General features: G+C 39.7%; 1 protein-coding gene across 1 annotated transcript in view; it reads right to left on the bottom strand.

Annotated features, from left to right (window-relative positions):
* LOC124622544 (brachyurin-like) overlaps nucleotides 1-19089 on the bottom strand; it is an 83463-nt gene extending 64374 nt beyond the window's left edge. Inside the window, exon 1 of the mRNA XM_047148281.1 lies at nucleotides 19010-19089. Within this exon, the coding sequence (XP_047004237.1) occupies nucleotides 19010-19066 (57 nt within the window). The 5' untranslated portion in view covers nucleotides 19067-19089. The remainder of the gene's footprint in view (nucleotides 1-19009) is intronic.
* Nucleotides 19090-19600: the final 511 nt, after the last annotated feature.

The following is a 19600-nucleotide window of genomic DNA, read 5'->3' on the forward strand; positions in this document are numbered from 1 at the left end:
GAAGGCTGAGAACACGTCGAAAACGTACCTCCCACAGGCAGACCTTCAACCTATAAAGCAGACGGAAACGTCGAACGTGTTGCGTCATTGTGCCCAAATGGTGCCCAAAGAACCTCACAACTGAGCAGAAGGACAATAGAAGAAACGTGTGCTTTGATCTTCTTGATAAGATTGCCAATGACCACGAATGGCTCAGTCGTCTGATCACTGTTGATGAATCCTTGATTTTTGAGTACGATCCTGAGACAGAGCGGCAAAATGAGTGGCACACTGAGACACTTCCTCGGATGAAAAAAGCTCGAATGAGCAATTCAAAAATCAAAACAATGCTGATTTGCTTTTTTTCACGGTATGGGTGTCGTGCACAAAGAATTTGTTTCTCCAGTAGAAATTACCAACCAAGTGTTTTACAAAGATGTCCTTGAAAGTTCAGGAGAAGGGCTAATAGAGTGAGTCTGGACACTGCAGATAAGTGGATGTTCCATCATGACAACGCCCCATGTCGGAAAGCCACTTCCATGACGGAATTTTTGACTTCAAAAGTTATTCCCGTTGTTATACAGCCTCTCTATTTACCTGATCTGAATCTTTGTGACATCTTCCCGAAATTGAAAAATATCGTAAAAGGACGTCATTTTGGAACTGGAGAGAATATTCAAAAGAATTGAGCGATATGTTTAAAGGCCCTATCAGTTGAAGCCTTTCAGCGCTGCTACCAATATTTAGAACGACGACTCCGCTGGTGTACAGCTGCCGAAGGGGTTTGAAGGGGAAAATGTTGTTGTTCAGAAAAAATAGAAACTTCGGTGGTTAAAAAGTAGTTCATTTTCTCACACACCTCATATGGAGGGTATAGTGGGACGCTTGACTTCTCAGATGGTTGTCGACGTGGCAGGGAGTGCTGCGAGTCAGTGAAAGATGTGTCCGGCCCAGCACTCGGCAAGAGGCATTTGTTTTATTTAATACCTTATGTGCTACTTAGGCAGGCATTTACGTGCTTCATATGAAAGTGGTCAGGGCGCAAGTGGGCATTTACTGTTAGGTAATGCATTACGCAGTTTATTAAACATTCAGACGTCTCGTATGTGGTTGAGGTCATGCTTTGAAGTGCACACAGAAAACTTTGTGAGATCATTGTACTAGGTCTACAGCATTGTTTAAGCAGATTTTCTCAATTTCGAGGATTTATTGTGAAAAACTTTCAGATAATTTAAGATTCAAAGTACTGACCATGGCTGGCCATTACTTTCTCCCATCTTTCGTGCAGCACACGAATCCTGCGGCGGCGGAAGTGCATGTCTTTTGAGGAGATGAATGAATCGATCTAATTTTGCAATTGTTCATTTGATCGGTAGTGCTGGACAGTCAGGTTGTGTGCAATTGATCGAAAAAGGCAGTAATTAGGGAAAGCAATGTCTGGAGAATACGACGGGTGGGGTAGGACTTCCCATTTCAACGTTTCCAAGTATATTTTGACGGGTTTTGCGACGTGGGATAGAGTATTGTCATGCGTCTGTTGTGACCGTTTGTCTTCCAGTGCTCGCACAATTGTATCATCTGTTTTTGATAACGATTTCATGTCATTTTTTCCGTCGGTTTAGTAGCATCCAAAACCTTCTCCCTTCCACCGTTATGCCCGTCTTCGACGAAAAGATCACCGTTCATGATGCATTGAAGCCCATTCTCTGCACGTCCTGTCACTAAAAGGTGCGACACATAGGTCACAGCCAGCATTTATGAGCTTCGGCCGCAGATTTTCTCATCTTAAAGCAGAAAATTAAAACTTCCCCCAAATGACGAGAATTGGGCTCGTAAACTGACCTATTCAGTCGAGAATAACTTTATAATGCAATCACAAATCGACTAGTGTTCTGATGGCGTTAAATTTACAAATGCCTAAGCTTATTGTATGACTCTTACAACCCACCACCTGCACCAACACTTGCCGCCACTGTCATCTATTGCAGAATGGCAGAAGCGATGTTGTAGACCTAATAATGCCAGTTTTTTAACACACACTATGACGTCACACATAAATAATAATAAAGGAGTTCAAAGTGGTTCAAATGGCTCTAAGCACTATAGGACTTAACATCTGAGGTCATCAGTCCCCTAGACTTAGAACTACTTAAACCTAACTAACCTAAGGACACCACACACATACATGCACGAGGCAAGTTTCGGAGCTGCGACCGTAGCAGCAGCGCGGTTCCGGACTGAAGCGCCAGGAACCGCTCGGCCACAGCGGCCGGCAATAAAGGAGTGATGTAACAAGAGTTTATTTGTTTAAATATCGTTTTGTGGGGGGTGAATTGTAATTACGTATCTTTTTATATTGCTGGGAGCGATGGCTGATCCCGGTGTTGTTGATAGGCCATAGCATAAAAAATGAGATCATTTGGGGCAGGTGGGGGGAACTTCTTTGTTGTTGTCAAAGGAAGCGCTAGACGCTGAAACTGTTAGCAACGCGTATTTGCAAAGTTGCCCACAGATTTCCACCGGTAACCATGTGACGTTGGTGGGTTACTGGTTTGTAGGGGAGAGATGACCCCTCCCTTAATGTTCGATTTCGTAGCAGTGTCGTCTGTGCCAGCCATTAGGTCGGTCGCATCAGAGGCGGTTACACATACATATTGTTTAAACAATGCAAATTTCTCTACCATTCCGGGGGAGTTGGTCTGGCGCAGTAGTGACTGCTCACGTGGAGCTCTGTCGCTCGCGGCCGATTAAGAAGTTACATTACCTGCAGGCATCCCAATTGGTGCATCCAACCCGCATTATTAAGCAAAAGCAGGGTCGATTTCCAGGTAATCTGGGTTTGTATTTGTAGCAGTGCGCTAATTGTTATACGAGGGTTGTTTTTTAAGTAAGGGCCGTTTTTATTTTTTAAAAAAGATACAAATACTTTCGTAAAAAAAAAAAAACTTTTATTTTCTGATTCTACACACTTTTACCTATTTTTCTATATAGTTGCCTTGTTTATTTAAGCACTTGTCATACCGTACAACTAAGTTTTTAATTCCCTCTTCAAAGAATTCGGCCGCCTGCTCCGACAGCCAAGAGTTCACGGCCGCTTTCACTTAATCATGGTCATTGAAGCGCTGCCCGCCAAGATGGTGTTTCAGATACCGGAAAAGGTGAAAATCGCTAGGAGCAAGGTCGGGGCTGTATGGTGCATGGTCCATAACTTCCCAGCCAAAAGAATCAATCAAATCCCGAGTCTTTTGAGAGGTGGGAGGCCTAGCGTTATCGTGCAGGAGCAAAACTCCATTTGTCAGATTGAAACACGTATGTAACATAGCAGCGATGGCGAGGCATTGTAGCATCTGTGACCAGAGAGTATGCGCTTGACCGCGCTAGTGTTGCGAGCGGTTCTTAGTCTGTCAGTCAGTCGCTGCGAGTCTGTCGAGTAGTCGTTGCGGGTCTGTCAGTCAGTCGTTGCGAGTCTGTCGAGTAGTCGTTGCGAGTCTGTCAGTCAGTCGTTGCGAGTCTGTCGAGTAGTCGTTGCGAGTCTGTAGCTCTGTCTAGTTGCAGAGCAGTACTCTGTCAGTAGTCGTCGCGTGCAGTACGCTAATAGTCGTCATGCAGAGCGGTCGGTCAGTAGTAGCAGCCCAGTACGGTTGTGTGATGTAGGCGGTCGGCAACACTGGTCAAGATGGTGAATAAGGTATACCATTAATTAATATAATCATTAGATAATGTAAAAATTTATTTATTGTAATTATTCTCCAACAAGTCCCCCAATAATAATTTTTATTTCAAAAGCATTTTTTCAAAAATTTAATTTTTTATTGAAGTAAAGATTTCGTTGCACTTCCCATTTCATTCCACTTCTTTTGAAGAAAAATTTCACTAAAATCACAAAAAAAGAGAATATTATTATTTGCAATGCAGTTCCTCCAAGCGGTGCGCAACAACAAGAGCAGAAATGTGACATCCATTTATTCTGAGGTAAGACTTTAATTCTGATTGTTTTACACAGGGCCAAAGACCGATATTTCGGTTTAATTAAATTTTCTTATCACTGAATGGACTTTAATTTTTCATGAGGAATTTATATTTGAGTCAGATTGCGAATTTCACATTTTTTGTTGCCATTGACAGTACATTTCATTGTGGGCAGGTTACGCTTAGCGCAATGTCCATTAGTATTCTTAAATAATATTGTCTTTCATTTAAATTTTTGTAGGGAGGTTACACTTGGCGACACCCAGTCCAGGATCGAATTTCGTTGAGAGTCTTTTGAGCAACAGTCAGATATCTGCTCTTATTTGCTTAGATATAATTAGGATTTGGCGCTACGCTTTTAATAATATTGTGACTTTCTCTCTACAGGTCAACGGCAATTTGTTGCTTTGTTGTATTTGTGTGTTGTTTTTGCATTTGTGCTTATTTGTTTTTGAATAATTGTGACTACTGTAAAAATGCCGCGAAAGACTGTGAATAGTGTATCGCGAGGTATTACGAACGAAACTACCGATTTAAACATCTTTACCGATAGGACATGTGACACGCAGTGTAATGATGACAATCCTGCGTTCACTAACAATCAGTGCATTACAACCACTAATGATGACTTTTACCTTGATAATGAACAAACGAACTCAATTGTCTCGTCTGTTAATTTGACGACAATTGGTGACGCAGAACGCTCTATAGTAATGAGCGCTGCCGAACTTAACACACCCGATTTAGAAAATCCAAGTAATGTACAGACAAATTTTTCCAATGAAAATGGTCAGTGTAGTGAAAGTACGACGGATTTATTTAATTCCGAAATAATGTCTGACAGTGTATGTCTAACTGGCAAACCTTTTTCTAAAATACAGAATAACCAAATGGTTACAGTAAGCGAGAGAGTTCCAGATCCACCACTAAACAGCACAGAGAGTATAAACGCTAACTTTGGCTTTGAACAAATTATGGCAAGATTGCTCAAACAACAATTTTGTGAACAGGATAAAAAATTTAATAAAATTAATGAAAAACTTGACAATAATGATGAAAATTTTAGACAACTTAGGGAAGATAACAAACAACAGAATGAAAACCTCAAGCAACTTAGTGAACAGGTCAGACAACAAAATGAAAAATTTGACGACAATTCGAGACAGCTTAGTGAACAAATTAGAGCCGTTGCCGCGCAGTGTCATGACACTAAGGAACAGTTGCGCACGGAAATTGAGGCGTGTTCACAAAAAAATAGCGTAGAAATTAAATCTGTTGCGCAAGAATTAAGAGAAATGCAAACAGTCGCAACAGAAACACTCAGAGACGAAATTAGCGGAGTCGCTAAACAATGTTCTGAAAAAGCTGCACAATTACGGGACAAGTTTAGAGCAATGACGGTAGAACTTTCGCGCACTATGGACGCAAAGATAGACACGAAATTCGAACAGCAGAACACTCAGATTAACGAGCGCTTTAATCAGCACATACAGAACAGTGATACGCGTTTCCGCAGATTTATTCAGGATCAAAACAAAGTAAAACGACAAGTCATGGAAACAATCACTGCACAAAGACAAGAGGACAAACGTAAAATATTCGCGAAAGCGAAGACGTATGTAGACAATAATATTACTACAGTGTCCGACAAAATTAACACCATAGAACAGTTGAACGCGGAATTACGGGATGAAATTTCTGATCTTAAATTAAAAACAGATACACACACAGTAAATATTCAAACAGTGACAGATAGATTCGAACAATTAGATCTAACACAGGATTGTGATGTTATCAAAGCTGATGTTAAAAAACTGAGCGAAACTACGCGCAAGTTGCAAAAACAGATTAATGCGTCTGATTCTAAAACCGATGATCAGGTTAAAATACTGACTGAAAAATATGATGAATTGGCCAGTCGTATTGATGTTATCGAAAATACTAATGACAATAAATCAGACGATACTGCACCGGTTTCATTTATCCAAACACCTGAATTTCAAAATTTACAGCAGACAATTAATGAGATCGATTCATCTAACAACACGTTACGTAGGAAGTTATCAAATTTACAACAAGAAGTAACAGAGATGAAAAACATTTCAGTTAATAACATACCACAACAGACGCCACTTTATGAACATTTGTCAGAGTCACGCAGCGCGTATAATGTGAGTAATTTACAGAGACTACGAGACGTAAAATCCGAAAAGCCACGCGACTTAAAATCTGAAAAGCTACGTAACTTGAAGTACGAAACGACACAGACAAACAGATTCACACACAAACCCGAACGTGTTCTCAAATTCAGTGACGAGAACGTTGATAATAAGCAGTTTGCATTTTTAAGAAAATGTAAGGAATTTAATAATGACAGAACACAGGTACACGCTTTGAGCGATATACGACAATTTCTTCTTGTACCTTCACCGCTATTGCCTGTAATGCAGAAACTAGCTTTGAACCTGATGCGACAATTTGCTATTGTATTTTCATCAGCATTGCGTATTATGCAGAAATTAGAATTAGCAAGAATACAGCGATTTGCTTTTGGAATTTTACCGCCATTGCCTGCAACGCAAAAGCTAAAATTTATTTGCAGTGCGTAATTGACCTCAGGGGATTCATTACGCTTTAATGAATATGTGCCGTAGCGAGCATAGGGCCCCGAGCTGTAGTAGTGCTGTTTCATCTTTAGTTTTCTGCACTGCTGCCTTCTCTTCTACTATCCTTTATATCTATCCAAACTGCTCTTTAACTATTGCTCTACCTAGTATTAAGAAACGAGTAATGAAAACCCGATGTGACAAACTTTACCGAATGTGACAATTTTCATTAGGCACTCCAGAACCAGCGTAATTTTAATAACGGATAAAATCGTAATCATCAGTATGTGTAAAATTATCAGCAATAGAAACCATATTTTTGTAACAATAGATGTTTTTCACCACAATAGCATGAAAGTCAGCCGCTTAGCATACCTAACCAACAATGCAGTCTACAAGGTCAACCAAACTTTAATGTTTCGCCGCGTGCACGTATAGTCCCAGCTCTAACAAATAGTAACGCATGGCAGCAAAGAAATAACTACGTACAGACAACACACCATTTCAATTCGCATCGCAATGCGCCCTATGGAAATTACTATCATGACAGACGTAAAAATGATGAGCACAATTTTCAGCGTACATTTAATAACAGTCGATCTTATGAGCAGCAATAACATCAGCAACAACAAATAATCATGAATGGAACAGACAATAGGTGTCATCCATAGCGTAACACGTCAGTAAGAAATAACAGAACAGTTCGTATAGTGGATATGCCACAACATTCTCTCGTAAATAATAACACGTACGATAAATTTTAACCAGATACAGCACAGATTGCATATTACAGTAACGCAAACATTACTTTTGACACGCAGAATTTTGTTCACGAGAATGTTATTTGAAACATGCTTTGTTGAATGCACCACTATTATCGCACCCAGATCTTACTAGAAATTTTTCCATTGCCACCGACAGTTCCAACACCGCCTTAGGCGTACACATTTTCCAGGAAATTGAAGAAGATGGTTCAATTGTAATCAAAAACATCGCATTTGCAAGCCGCATTCTGTCACCTGCTGAACGAAATTACTCCGTTACAGAACTTGAAACATTATGTGTTGTATGGGCTTTTACGAGATTTAGGCACTTTCTTTATGGCAGACATACCACCGTCTACACAGACCACAGAGCAATACAATTTTTGCTTTCAGCTAAATTTACTCACGACAGATTAAGCAGATGGAAACTTTATTTGCAAGAATTTAATTTTACGATTGTTCACATTCCCGGCACACAAAATGTTATAGCAGACGCACTATCGCGTTCTCTCGGCAACAATCAGCAAGACGTAGCAACCAACTTCTGCAAAACAAATTTCAGTGTCATGTACATTCAACAAGTTGCATTTGAAAACTTTATTTCATCGTCATTACAGGACATAGCAAAGGAGCAAAATAAAGACAATGTGTGGAAAGAAATTAAACACCTTTGGCTAGATAAGAATAATGTTACGATTAGGAACCACTACACTGTACGCAATGACATTCTGTTTCGCCGCTCTCATCCTGACAGCAACAATTGGTTATTATGCATTCCTGACGAACTGGTTAACAAACTAATTTGGTACACTCATTTAAGTTACGCACATTACGGAGCAAGAAAATGTTTTCTTATACTGAGACAGAACTGTTACTTTACCAACATGGAGAAACGTATACGACGAGTTTTAGCGTCTTGTAAAATTTGCCAGAAAGCTAAATCAGACACCACTTCACATATTCCTCCATTATATCCCATTATACCTGTTAAATTAAGACATATGGCCGCTGTAGACATTTTTGGTCCGATTCCCAGAACTAACAGAGGTTTTTGCTACATCTTTGTCGCTGTTGAGCTTACTTCAAAATTTGTTACTTTCACTCCATTACGCAAAGCTACTGCTAAAACTGTTTCGAAAGCATTTGTAAAACATTTTCTATCTCATGTAGGGCATGTAATGAAAGTAATTTCTGACAATGGATCTCAATTTCGTAGTAGCGTATGGACACGCATGTTACGAGCCAGAAACATTTCTCCGATCTATATATCCAAGTACCACGCTTCTTCGAACCCTTGTGAAAGATTAATGAAAGAAATTGGTAAGCTGTGCCGAATATACTGCCACAAAAGACATATTGATTGGGATACATACATACTCTCATTCCAAGATGTAATTAATTCCATACCAAATGAATCCACTATGCTATCTCCGTCTGTTATACTGAAAAATGCTGAACCACCTAACAAAATTAAAGAATTAATAACATTTCCTACATCTCGTCGATTACGACACCACGAAATAATTGACATTGCGCTGAACAACATCAAACGTGCCGCAGAGCGCCGGAGAAGACAGCAAAAACAGGTTTGTACACGCAGCGACTTTCACGTTGGACAGAAGATATTGATACGTACACACTATTTATCCAGTAAATTAAAAGGTAAGTGCAGTAAATTTGAACTTCTATACGCAGGTCCATATCGGATTCGCAGCATCCCTCACCCCAATGTTGTACACGTCGAAACTTTGAGAACCAGAAAATCGAAAGGCAATCACCATATCTCAAACATTAAACCGTTTATTGAGTGAAACCACTGTATGATTCAACACACTATGATGTCATTTACTAATGCAATTAATTCACCTGACTAATTACTGATGATTATCGTATTTTTTCTTGGCAAGTGCCCGGCAAGGTAAGGTTAGCAGGTCGCTTTTCTTGTCGTTACACATCAGACCGTGCACATTTTCCATTTTTTTGTGTGTATGATTGTTTTCAAGTTTTGTTTATATGCACTGTGAAATAGTTAAGATATAACACACACCAGTCGACGTTGACATTTTTTTGCCCTATGACATCTCAACATCGTGACTGTTTTACATTTTTTTTTTTGCTGCTGCATTGTATTATTCTGTGTATATTTTTGCATTTGAACACTGTCAATGTTTTTGACATATTACGTTTTCTGTCATGTTATGCTGTAGGGTTAATTATGTTACCATAAACCAGTCATTATCTAGTGGGTATATGATTTAAATGCAGGACATTAATCTTTGTTCATCAATTTCAGAAAGGAATGATGATTCTAAGAAATAAATTTAACGTAAATGGGAATTTCACCTACGGAATAAACGAAAGGAGATGCAATAACTTTATGAGGAAGAGTAAATGGATCAGGATTAACAAACATTAACAAGAATATACTATACTCATCACAGAATAGCAGTCTTAACTAATTTTTTCTTTCAGAATACAAGGTGATTGATGCAGGCTGTCAGAGAGAACTACACATCTTAGTTTTAGTGATGAAATATGCTAGAGATAAGGAATAGTTATGTAATGAGTAACGAAGTGATTTTTTGCAGATGATAATGAGTACTGATGAATAATGATGAAGGATATGGTATTATGAATAATGAAGTTTTTCTTTACAGGTGATGATAATAGTGAAGTTATGATGATATTGATAATGAAGTTTTTTCTTTACAGATGAGGATAGTGTTGAAGTTATGCATTTATGCTACGTAGTTATTTAAGTATTTGTTGCAGTTTGCTTTGACAGCAGGTGTTACATTGCATAGTAGGATGACGGAAAGTTTTGGAAAGGACAGCTATGGAGCACATTTTATACACATTTCACTACCTGTTAATTCGAAGTTCACTACTTTTCAGCATAGTGTGCGTTTCTTCTTTCAGGTCAATAATCCGTTTTTGTAATTTTTCCAGGAGAAGTTTTTTTTCATGATACTTACTAAACCTGTTACTTATTATACCTGTTCTAGTACTTGCATTTTTATATTTTTACCCATTTGTGTCTATCGTTTATAAATGTGATCACATGTACTGCCTTGTTACATAATCTTGCTACAGCTGACTCATGACGAATGACGTTACCTATCCTCATTTGCAGCAATAGGTCAAAAGCAAATAGTGTTATGCCTCAGCAATCAATTATCGATCCCAACGCAATGCATTGCTAACAAAAAAAAAAAAATGTATTACCAGTCCCACATGATGTCACTAGTTAATGATAATTCTGAATAATACTGATCAACTCTGAATAGCATGTCACTTGAGTAATGACCTCTTAATGAGACTATATTCAAAATAATGCTTTGTCACTAGCTAATAACTGCCACTGTTTATTGTAATGATACTACTTATAATGCCTGTGATTATTAATGATTTGACTGTAATTAACTGATTTTTAATAATGACTTCGTAATAATCTGAATAATACTGAATGATGATTCTATTCAATACTTGCTGGCCACTGAGTGCCAATAATTAATGTCACTCCACGAATTGTTATTAATTATGCCATTAATTAGCCCTTTTTTTTCCATGTTGAGTTTTCATGTTTTGGTTAATGGCCAATGAGTGCCAATAATTTGTATCACTCGATGTATTATGTTAATGCTAGGCCAATAATTGACTCTCCTTTTCAATTAAGGCTTCTGATGAACATTATTCTGTCTTACTAAATATACTTTGTAACTGGCCAAGGACCGCCACTGTTTATTGTAATACGATTACCCATGATGCCAGCTAGTGATTCTTAATAGATTGTAATGACACATAATTAATTAACTATGGTACTGTTTAATAATGCTTTGTAATTAATTAAGGCTAATAATTCTTACTATATTGGAATGACAAATGATTAATTAATTATCTGTAATTAGACAAATGATTAATTAACGACAAATGATTAATCAACTGTAATTAGGAAAAGGCTAATGATTTTTATTGGAATGACAAATGATTAATTAATTAACTGTAATTAGACAAATGATTAATCAACTGTAATTAGGAAAAGGCTAATGATTTTTATTGGAATGACAAATGATTAATTAATTAACTGTAATTAGACAAATAATTAACGACAAATGATTAATCAACTGTAATTAGGAAAAGGCTAATGATTTTTATTGGAATGACAAATGATTATTAATTAACTGTAATTAGACAAATAATTAACGACAAATGATTAATCAACTGTAATTAGGAAAAGGCTAATGATTTTTATTGGAATGACAAATGATTAATTAACTGTAATTAGGAGAAGGTTAATGATTCTTAATTATACTCTGTAACTGAAAAGAATGCGATTATTTAATAATGCTTTGTAACTAGGAAAAGAAGGTTACTGATTCTATGTAAAACAATTCATGAACATTTTTCTGTAATACTACATACTTGGTACAGAAATGTTCAATAACTGGGCTATGAATGCCGCAAACTATTAATGAAGACTGTAACTGTCAATATTATGTGACATAATGTCCTTCTCCTCATAAGCTAACTACCCTGAATTACTGCAATGTCCATTTGTCCTGTTTATCCTAGTGATCATGGAGCACTATATTTGGTTTTGCACTAATTCTACGTTGGTGTGCCTTGTAAGAGCGTGGTGTTGACACGACATGCTGTCCACCACCGTGAGCGATGAAGACGTTATTATGGTCCCACTGTTTGGTGTACCTAATGTACTGCCTAAATGAAAACATGGAACATTACTACGACAGTTCAGTGTCTTGGCTACACTGATAAATTCTGATGGGAAAAGAACTTCAAGTTGTGTCACTTGGTGTTGTACTTCTGTGGAAAGATATGGACTTTCAAAACAGCTGTGTGCAATCTAAAGTGCTACAACCATGATGCAATCCTTCCCTTTCCTATCCTAATTCTTGTCACATAGTGAAAATCATTTTTGCTAACATTATTTATGTTCATGGCTATACATTTTTTTCAATTCGGTGAACTCCAGTGCGAGTACACTTATGTCACTGGTCGACATGATTTTTTTGCTATTATGTTTATTTATTGCCAAAATGCTAAAGACATTTTTTTGATTTGTTCTGAAGTACAGTATATGTGCACTTTTGTCTTTTATATTGTATATACATTTTTTATTTTCTGAACTACAGTGCATGTGCACTTCTGTTAGGCGTTAATATGTTTTCTACTGAACTTCGGTGCCTGTACACTTTTCTCATTTTTCAATATGATTTCTACTATTATGTATATTCAATACTTTAATGCGAATGCACTTATGTCATTTGTTACTAATTGTACATACATTTCATCAATTACTGATATGTTCTCAACTGCAGTGCATGGGCACTCATGTCACTTGTCAACATAATATTTTGCCAGTCTGTTTATTTGTTCTGAATATGCTAAAGAATTTTTTTTTCAGTGCCTGTGCACTTTGTTATCTGTCAAATAATTTGTATATACATTTTTCTGATTTGCTACTATGTTTTGTACTCACATTTTGTCTTTGTCTGATATATTTTGTACTTAGTGCGTGTGCACAACATTTAAATATTCTGTAAGTTGTAGAATTTTGTTAATTAAAGAAAAATTTTGCCGCGCTTGGCAAGTCTAAATGACTCACCATCGCTGCCAAATTTTTGCCCCCCCAGTGGAGGGTTATGAAACACGTATGTAACATAGCAGCGATGGCGAGGCATTGTAGCATCTGTGACCAGAGAGTATGCGCTTGACCGCGCTAGTGTTGCGAGCGGTTCTTAGTCTGTCAGTCAGTCGTTGCGAGTCTGTCGAGTAGTCGTTGCGAGTCTGTCAGTCAGTCGTTGCGAGTCTGTCGAGTAGTCGTTGCGAGTCTGTCAGTCAGTCGTTGCGAGTCTGTCGAGTAGTCGTTGCGAGTCTGTAGCTCTGTCTAGTTGCAGAGCAGTACTCTGTCAGTAGTCGTCGCGTGCAGTACGCTAATAGTCGTCATGCAGAGCGGTCGGTCAGTAGTAGCAGCCCAGTGCGGTTGTGTGATGTAGGCGGTCGGCAACACTGGTCAAGATGGTGAATAAGGTATACCATTAATTAATATAATCATTAGATAATGTAAAAATTTATTTATTGTAATTATTCTCCAACAAGTCCCCCAATAATAATTTTTATTTCAAAAGCATTTTTTCAAAAATTTAATTTTTTATTGAAGTAAAGATTTCGTTGCACTTCCCATTTCATTCCACTTCTTTTGAAGAAAAATTTCACTAAAATCACAAAAAAAGAGAATATTATTATTTGCAATGCAGTTCCTCCAAGCGGTGCGCAACAACAAGAGCAGAAATGTGACATCCATTTATTCTGAGGTAAGACTTTAATTCTGATTGTTTTACACAGGGCCAAAGACCGATATTTCGGTTTAATTAAATTTTCTTATCACTGAATGGACTTTAATTTTTCATGAGGAATTTATATTTGAGTCAGATTGCGAATTTCACATTTTTTGTTGCCATTGACAGTACATTTCATTGTGGGCAGGTTACGCTTAGCGCAATGTCCATTAGTATTCTTAAATAATATTGTCATTCATTTAAATTTTTGTAGGGAGGTTACACTCGGCTCCCATTTGTATTAAGTATTGTCCTTGTCTTTTTTCTTTTAAATTACGGTGGGGTGGTTACAAGATTGCCGCGCCTTTTGTTTTGAATTGTTCTGCGGAGCTTCTTTAGAGTTGCACAGTAGGCATCTTAGTTGATTGTCGTTCCTCGTGGCATAAAGTCCACTAGCAAAACACCGCGCCGGTCCCAGAACACAGTTGCCATAATCTTGCGCTTGGACAGCGTCTGTTTGGCTTTGACCTCGACGGGTGAGGTTGTGTGTCACCATTCCATCGATTGTCGCTTGCTTTCGGGAGTGATATGCGATACCCATGTCTCATCTCCAGTGACAATTTGACTCAACATGTCATCCCTTTCTTCCTCGTAACGAATCAAAAAGTCCAATGAAGTGGCAAATCTCTTCCTTTTGTGGTCCTCTGTGAGGAGTCTGGGTACCCACCGAGAACACAGTTTCTTAAAGTTTAGGTTTTCAGACACAATTTTGCACAAAACCGATCTTGAAACTTGTGGAAATTCCAAAGAAAGAGTGGAAATTGTGAATCTTCTGTCCTCACGAATCTTTGTTCCGACTGCAGCCACCAAATCATCAGTGATCACAGAGGGCCGGCCTGAGCGTTCTTCGTCATGGACGTTTTGACGGCCATTTTTAAACTCTCTAACCCATTGACGCCACTCATTGCATTCAAGCCATAAACTTCTGTTAACTGACGATGAATTTCTGCAGCTGATAGGCTTCTCGCGGTCAAAAAACGTATCACTGACCGTATCTCACACGCGGCGGGTGATTCAATAATCGTAAACATTATAAAGTAGCACAGCGATGCGTACACGTCAGCTACAGAGCTGCAACTTGCATCAGTGTGAACGGGAAGGATACCGGCAAGTGGCACGGTGGCCTGTTGTGGCGTCCGCGCGAACTGCGGGACTCTACGCGCGAACGGCCCTTCCTTAAAAAACAACCCTCGTACACACCGAATTTACGCATGTCTTTGGTTGACAGTCTTGGAAATTTGTAAACCTCAGAATTTTGTTGTCAGTTTACACACTAGTGTCATAAATTTCGTTAATATGTACTGAAATATGCCGTGACGTTATTTTTACCAATACGAGGAGGAGCTCGTTTTAAGATTCGGTAGTAACTTAGCGATTACTTAGCAGGAGTTCATATATCGAGTTGTGATATTTCTACCAGGCGTCTGCGTCGATAGCTCAGTGGTCAACGCGGCCGAATGCTATGTAAAATGGGCCCGGGTTCCATTCCCGGCTGGATCGAGTTTTTCTCCGTTCAGGGACTGGGTGTTGTGTTGTGATAATGTAAACTTTCCCGGCGTATTAGTATATCAAATTCTTGTCGGGTTTCCAGCCGGATCAAACTGTCATCTGAGCACAATATTTCAGCAGTCCACCTGGCCGTCATCATCAGGTGAGAAAAACAACGCTGCTCTCGCCGATAACTGATTCCACTCGCAAATGACTGCACCTTTATATGCATCGGAAGTACAACAGCGCATGCGCTAGATACAGTGCGCACGCGCTCAATCATTCCTGCTGCCCCCTGGCGCAAAAAGAGTTGCAGCGCCTCCGGTGGTGAATGCTGGTGAAAACGATATATCGTTACAAATTATTATTCATAGCCGGCCGATTCAGATGCCATTGTTTCTTCATGTCTGATAAAATAGGATTCCACGTTTTACTTAGCGGGTATCCATTATCACGGTCAATGATATTATCCGCTAGTCTGGTTTCAACAGATTCTTTTAAAACACAATCCCAGTACCGAGAAGCATTTGCAACTACTTGCGTCTCATTGCATAGCATCCTGTGTCCCTCTGAAAGGCAATGCTCAGCCACCACAGATTTATCTGGTTGTAATAATCGCGTATGGCGATTATGTTCAATACACCTGTCGTTGACGGTGCGAATAGTTTTACCAATGTAAATTTTGCCGCACTCACACGGTATTTTGTAAACGCCAGACTTCCTCAAACCTAGATCATCTTTGACAGAGCCAAGAAGTGCTCGGATCTTAGCTGGCGAACGACAAACACATGTGATCTCATATTTCTTCAAAAGTCTACCTATCTTGGCGGACACATTCCCAGCACGGAAGAGAAGCCACAGACCTAAGGTGTCTTCAGAAGGCTCAGGTAGAGGTCCAAACTCAAAAGCACGTCGAATTTGTCGGTCCGTATAGCCGTTATTATTGAACGTGTCCTTAAGATGTTGCAGCTCCTGTGGTAAACTTTCAGCATCCGAGACAGCATATGCTCGTTTAACCAAGGTCCGAAGGACTGCTGCACGTTGGAAAGGTGGAGGGCAACTGGTATCACGTAAATACCTGTCGGTATGAATCAGTTTCCTGGGTGTTGAGTTGTTTTCATCATCTCATCCCCATCGCCTCCCAAGTCGCCGAAGTGGCGTCAACTAAAAAGACTTGCGCCGGACGACCCGTCTACCCGACAGGAGAAAAAAATGGCTCTGAGCACTATGGGACTCAACTTCTAAGGTCATTAGTCCCCTAGAACTTAGAACTAGTTAAACCTAACTAACCTAAGGACAGCACACACATCCATGCCCGAGGCAGGATTCGAACCTGCGACCGTAGCGGTCTCGCGGTTCCAGACTGCAGCGCCTAGAACCGCACGGCCACTTCGGCCGGCCCGACAGGAGACCCCAGCCACGCGACATTTCATTTCATTTTTTCTACTAGGTATTCAAATGGATCTGAGCACTATGGGACTTAACATCTATGGTCATCAGTCGCCTAGAACTTAGAACTACTTAAACCTAACTAACCTAAGGACATCACACAACACCCAGCCATCACGAGGCAGAGAAAATCCCTGACCCCGCCGGGAATCGAACCCGGGAACCCGGGCGTGGGAAGCGAGAACGCTACCGCACGACCACGAGATGCGGGCTACTAGGTATTCCCACCAGGCTAACCTCACTAAGGTGACGGACGTGTGCAATGTACCTAGAGGCATGGGTGGACTAGCATAAGCTTAAACATGTATTAATTAGCAAGAATCAAATTTAGGAAAAATGTCATGCTTTGTAATGAATATGTTTGAGCCTTGCACCTTACTGCAAAAGATTTCCTTCCATAATATGTCGCGACGTCATTAATTTAGCCACATACTGAATTGTCAGTCAAACACCCTAAATTACGTTAATATTTACCGCCATTTTGCATAATGTGCCGTGACGTCATTAACTTATGTCGTAGTCTTAAAGCGTAATATTCACCACCCCTTACCAGTTACGGCATATCACTAGAAGTGATGTGTAGCCCGGTATTTACCTGCACTCGTACCCACCCTTGATAATTACTCCTGACTTTATGTAATCCGAGTTGCAAAGATGGATAGGTAGCTTACAGTGTGACTCACTTCATTCCGACCTTTTGACAAAAAATCGAGATCAAGGGAGCAAACAGTGAAAACAATAAATCACGTGTGTGGTTGGTGGTCTCTCAAGTTGTATTCGTTAAAAACTAATACGAAGCTCTCAGGCAGAGAAAAAAATTGGATGCAGATGGTCGCCAAGTAGCCGAACATAACCGTATCCGGTCAATGATCGGTTCATTTGGACCAGAGGACCCAGTTCATTCCATGTAAATACAGCCTACACCATTATGGAGCCACCACCAGCTCGCACAGTGCCTTGTTGACAATAAAGGTTCATGTTTTTTGTGTGGTCTGCGCCACACTCGAACCCCACTATCAGCGAAATCGGGACACATCTGACTAGGCCACGGTTTCCAGTTGTCTAGAGTCCAACCGACAGTTCACGATCCGAGGAAATGCGCTGCAGGCAGTGTCGTGCTGTTAGCAAAGGCATTTGCATCGATCGTCTGCTGCGATAGCCCATTAACGCCATATTTCATAGCTCTGTCCTAAAGAATACTTTTCGCACGTCCCATATTGATTTCTGCGGTTATTTCGCGCATTGTTGTTAGTCTGTTAGCGCTGACATCTCTACGTAAACGCCGCTGTTCTCGGTCGTTAAGTGAAGGTTCAAAATGGTTCAAATTGCTCTGAGCACTATGGGACTCAACTTCTGAGGTCATCAGTCCCCTAGAACTTAGAACTGCTTGAACCTAACTAACTTAAAGACATCACACACATCCATGCCCGAGGCAGAATTCGAACCTGCGACCGTAGCAGCAGTGCGGCTCCGGACTGGAGCGCTTAGAACCGCACGGCCACCGCGGCCGGCCATATCGCTATCCCATGACTTTAGTCACCTCAGTGTAAATTTATTTCTTTCCCGGTACGATTCAGTACCTTCTCATTAGTTGCTAGATCTACTTATTTAGTCTTCAGCATTCTACTGTAGTACCACATTTGAAAAACTTTATCTCTGAACTGCTTATCGTCCAACTTTCACTACTGTGCAAGGCTTCACTGCACACAAATACCTTGAAAAAAAAAATTCCCAACACTTTAATTTATATCTGATGTTTATAAATGTCTCTTTTTTCAGAAATTCAATATCTCCTGTTTCCATGGGTTATAGTCAATTATTTTGCTGCTCAAATAGCAAAACTCATCTACTGCTTTTAGTGTCCCATTTCCTTATATAATTTTATCAACAGTTCTTAATTCGTCTACATTCCGTGACCCTTGTTTTACTTTTGTAGATGTTCATTTCATACATTTTACATCATCTTTTCAAGACACGATCCACTCCATTCAATTGCTCTTCCAAGCCATTTTCCGACGCAGACAGAACCACAGTGTCACCGGTAAATCTCAAATTTAGTTTCATGTCCCTGAGCATTATTTCTCGTTCCAGATTCCTCCTTGGTTTCCTTCACAACTTGGTTAATGTACAGACTGAATAGCATGGTAACTGATTTTCTAAATATTATAAAAGATACAGGAAGCAGTAAATGATTTCGCTAAGATTATCGCTCTCATGTAACACAGACATGAAATAATGCCTACGTGAAGATGATGTGGAGATTGTACTTGTCCACACCTGCGAAAGTTTGGCGCAAAGGAATCTAGCGTCTCGCCACGCCGAGGACAGCTCAACAAATGGCAGCAGCATTGCTTGGCTACTTCTGGAGTTAAGCAGAGCTTAGACAGTCCCTCACCTGAGCTGCGATGACTGTGGCGGCCAGGACCAGGAGGTGTAGGCTGAGAGTCGTCATGGCGGCGGTGTGCCTCTACCCCACCGGGCAGCTCCTTATATACCCCACATCAGTGCGCGCTTCACAGGTCCTCTACACTTAAACCTCGCCCCGGCCGATGATATCAGCTGTCAAAAATTGACGGCTACAAGTGAGGAGCGCATTGCGTCACAGCCTTAAGCAGTCGCTGAAAAAAGCGACTTGTCTGACTTATCGAGTGGCACTTTACCACCTACAGTTCGATATTTTCCCTCTTCTCGCAGACCAGATACTGGCACCTGAAGTGCACGGATATTCCAGACAAACAAAGGAAAGACCATCGATGGTGCATTTGATTGCACAAGCTAGAATTTTTAAAATTTTTGTCAGATGGTTTCTCAAAATGTGTCCCAGAATCTATCTGTAACACTGATTTTGAAAATTATTTACATTTTGTTTTGTCATATTAGGATTTTTATAAAATCTCATACCTTAAGAAACCGAAAACCAAAATATAAATTACAATTGCAATATAGGTCTATACTTTTATTATTATCTTCTTATCTTTTAGACATA

The sequence above is a fragment of the Schistocerca americana genome, chromosome 7 (genome assembly GCF_021461395.2).
Source record: "Schistocerca americana isolate TAMUIC-IGC-003095 chromosome 7, iqSchAmer2.1, whole genome shotgun sequence".
Classification (NCBI taxonomy): domain Eukaryota; kingdom Metazoa; phylum Arthropoda; class Insecta; order Orthoptera; family Acrididae; genus Schistocerca; species Schistocerca americana.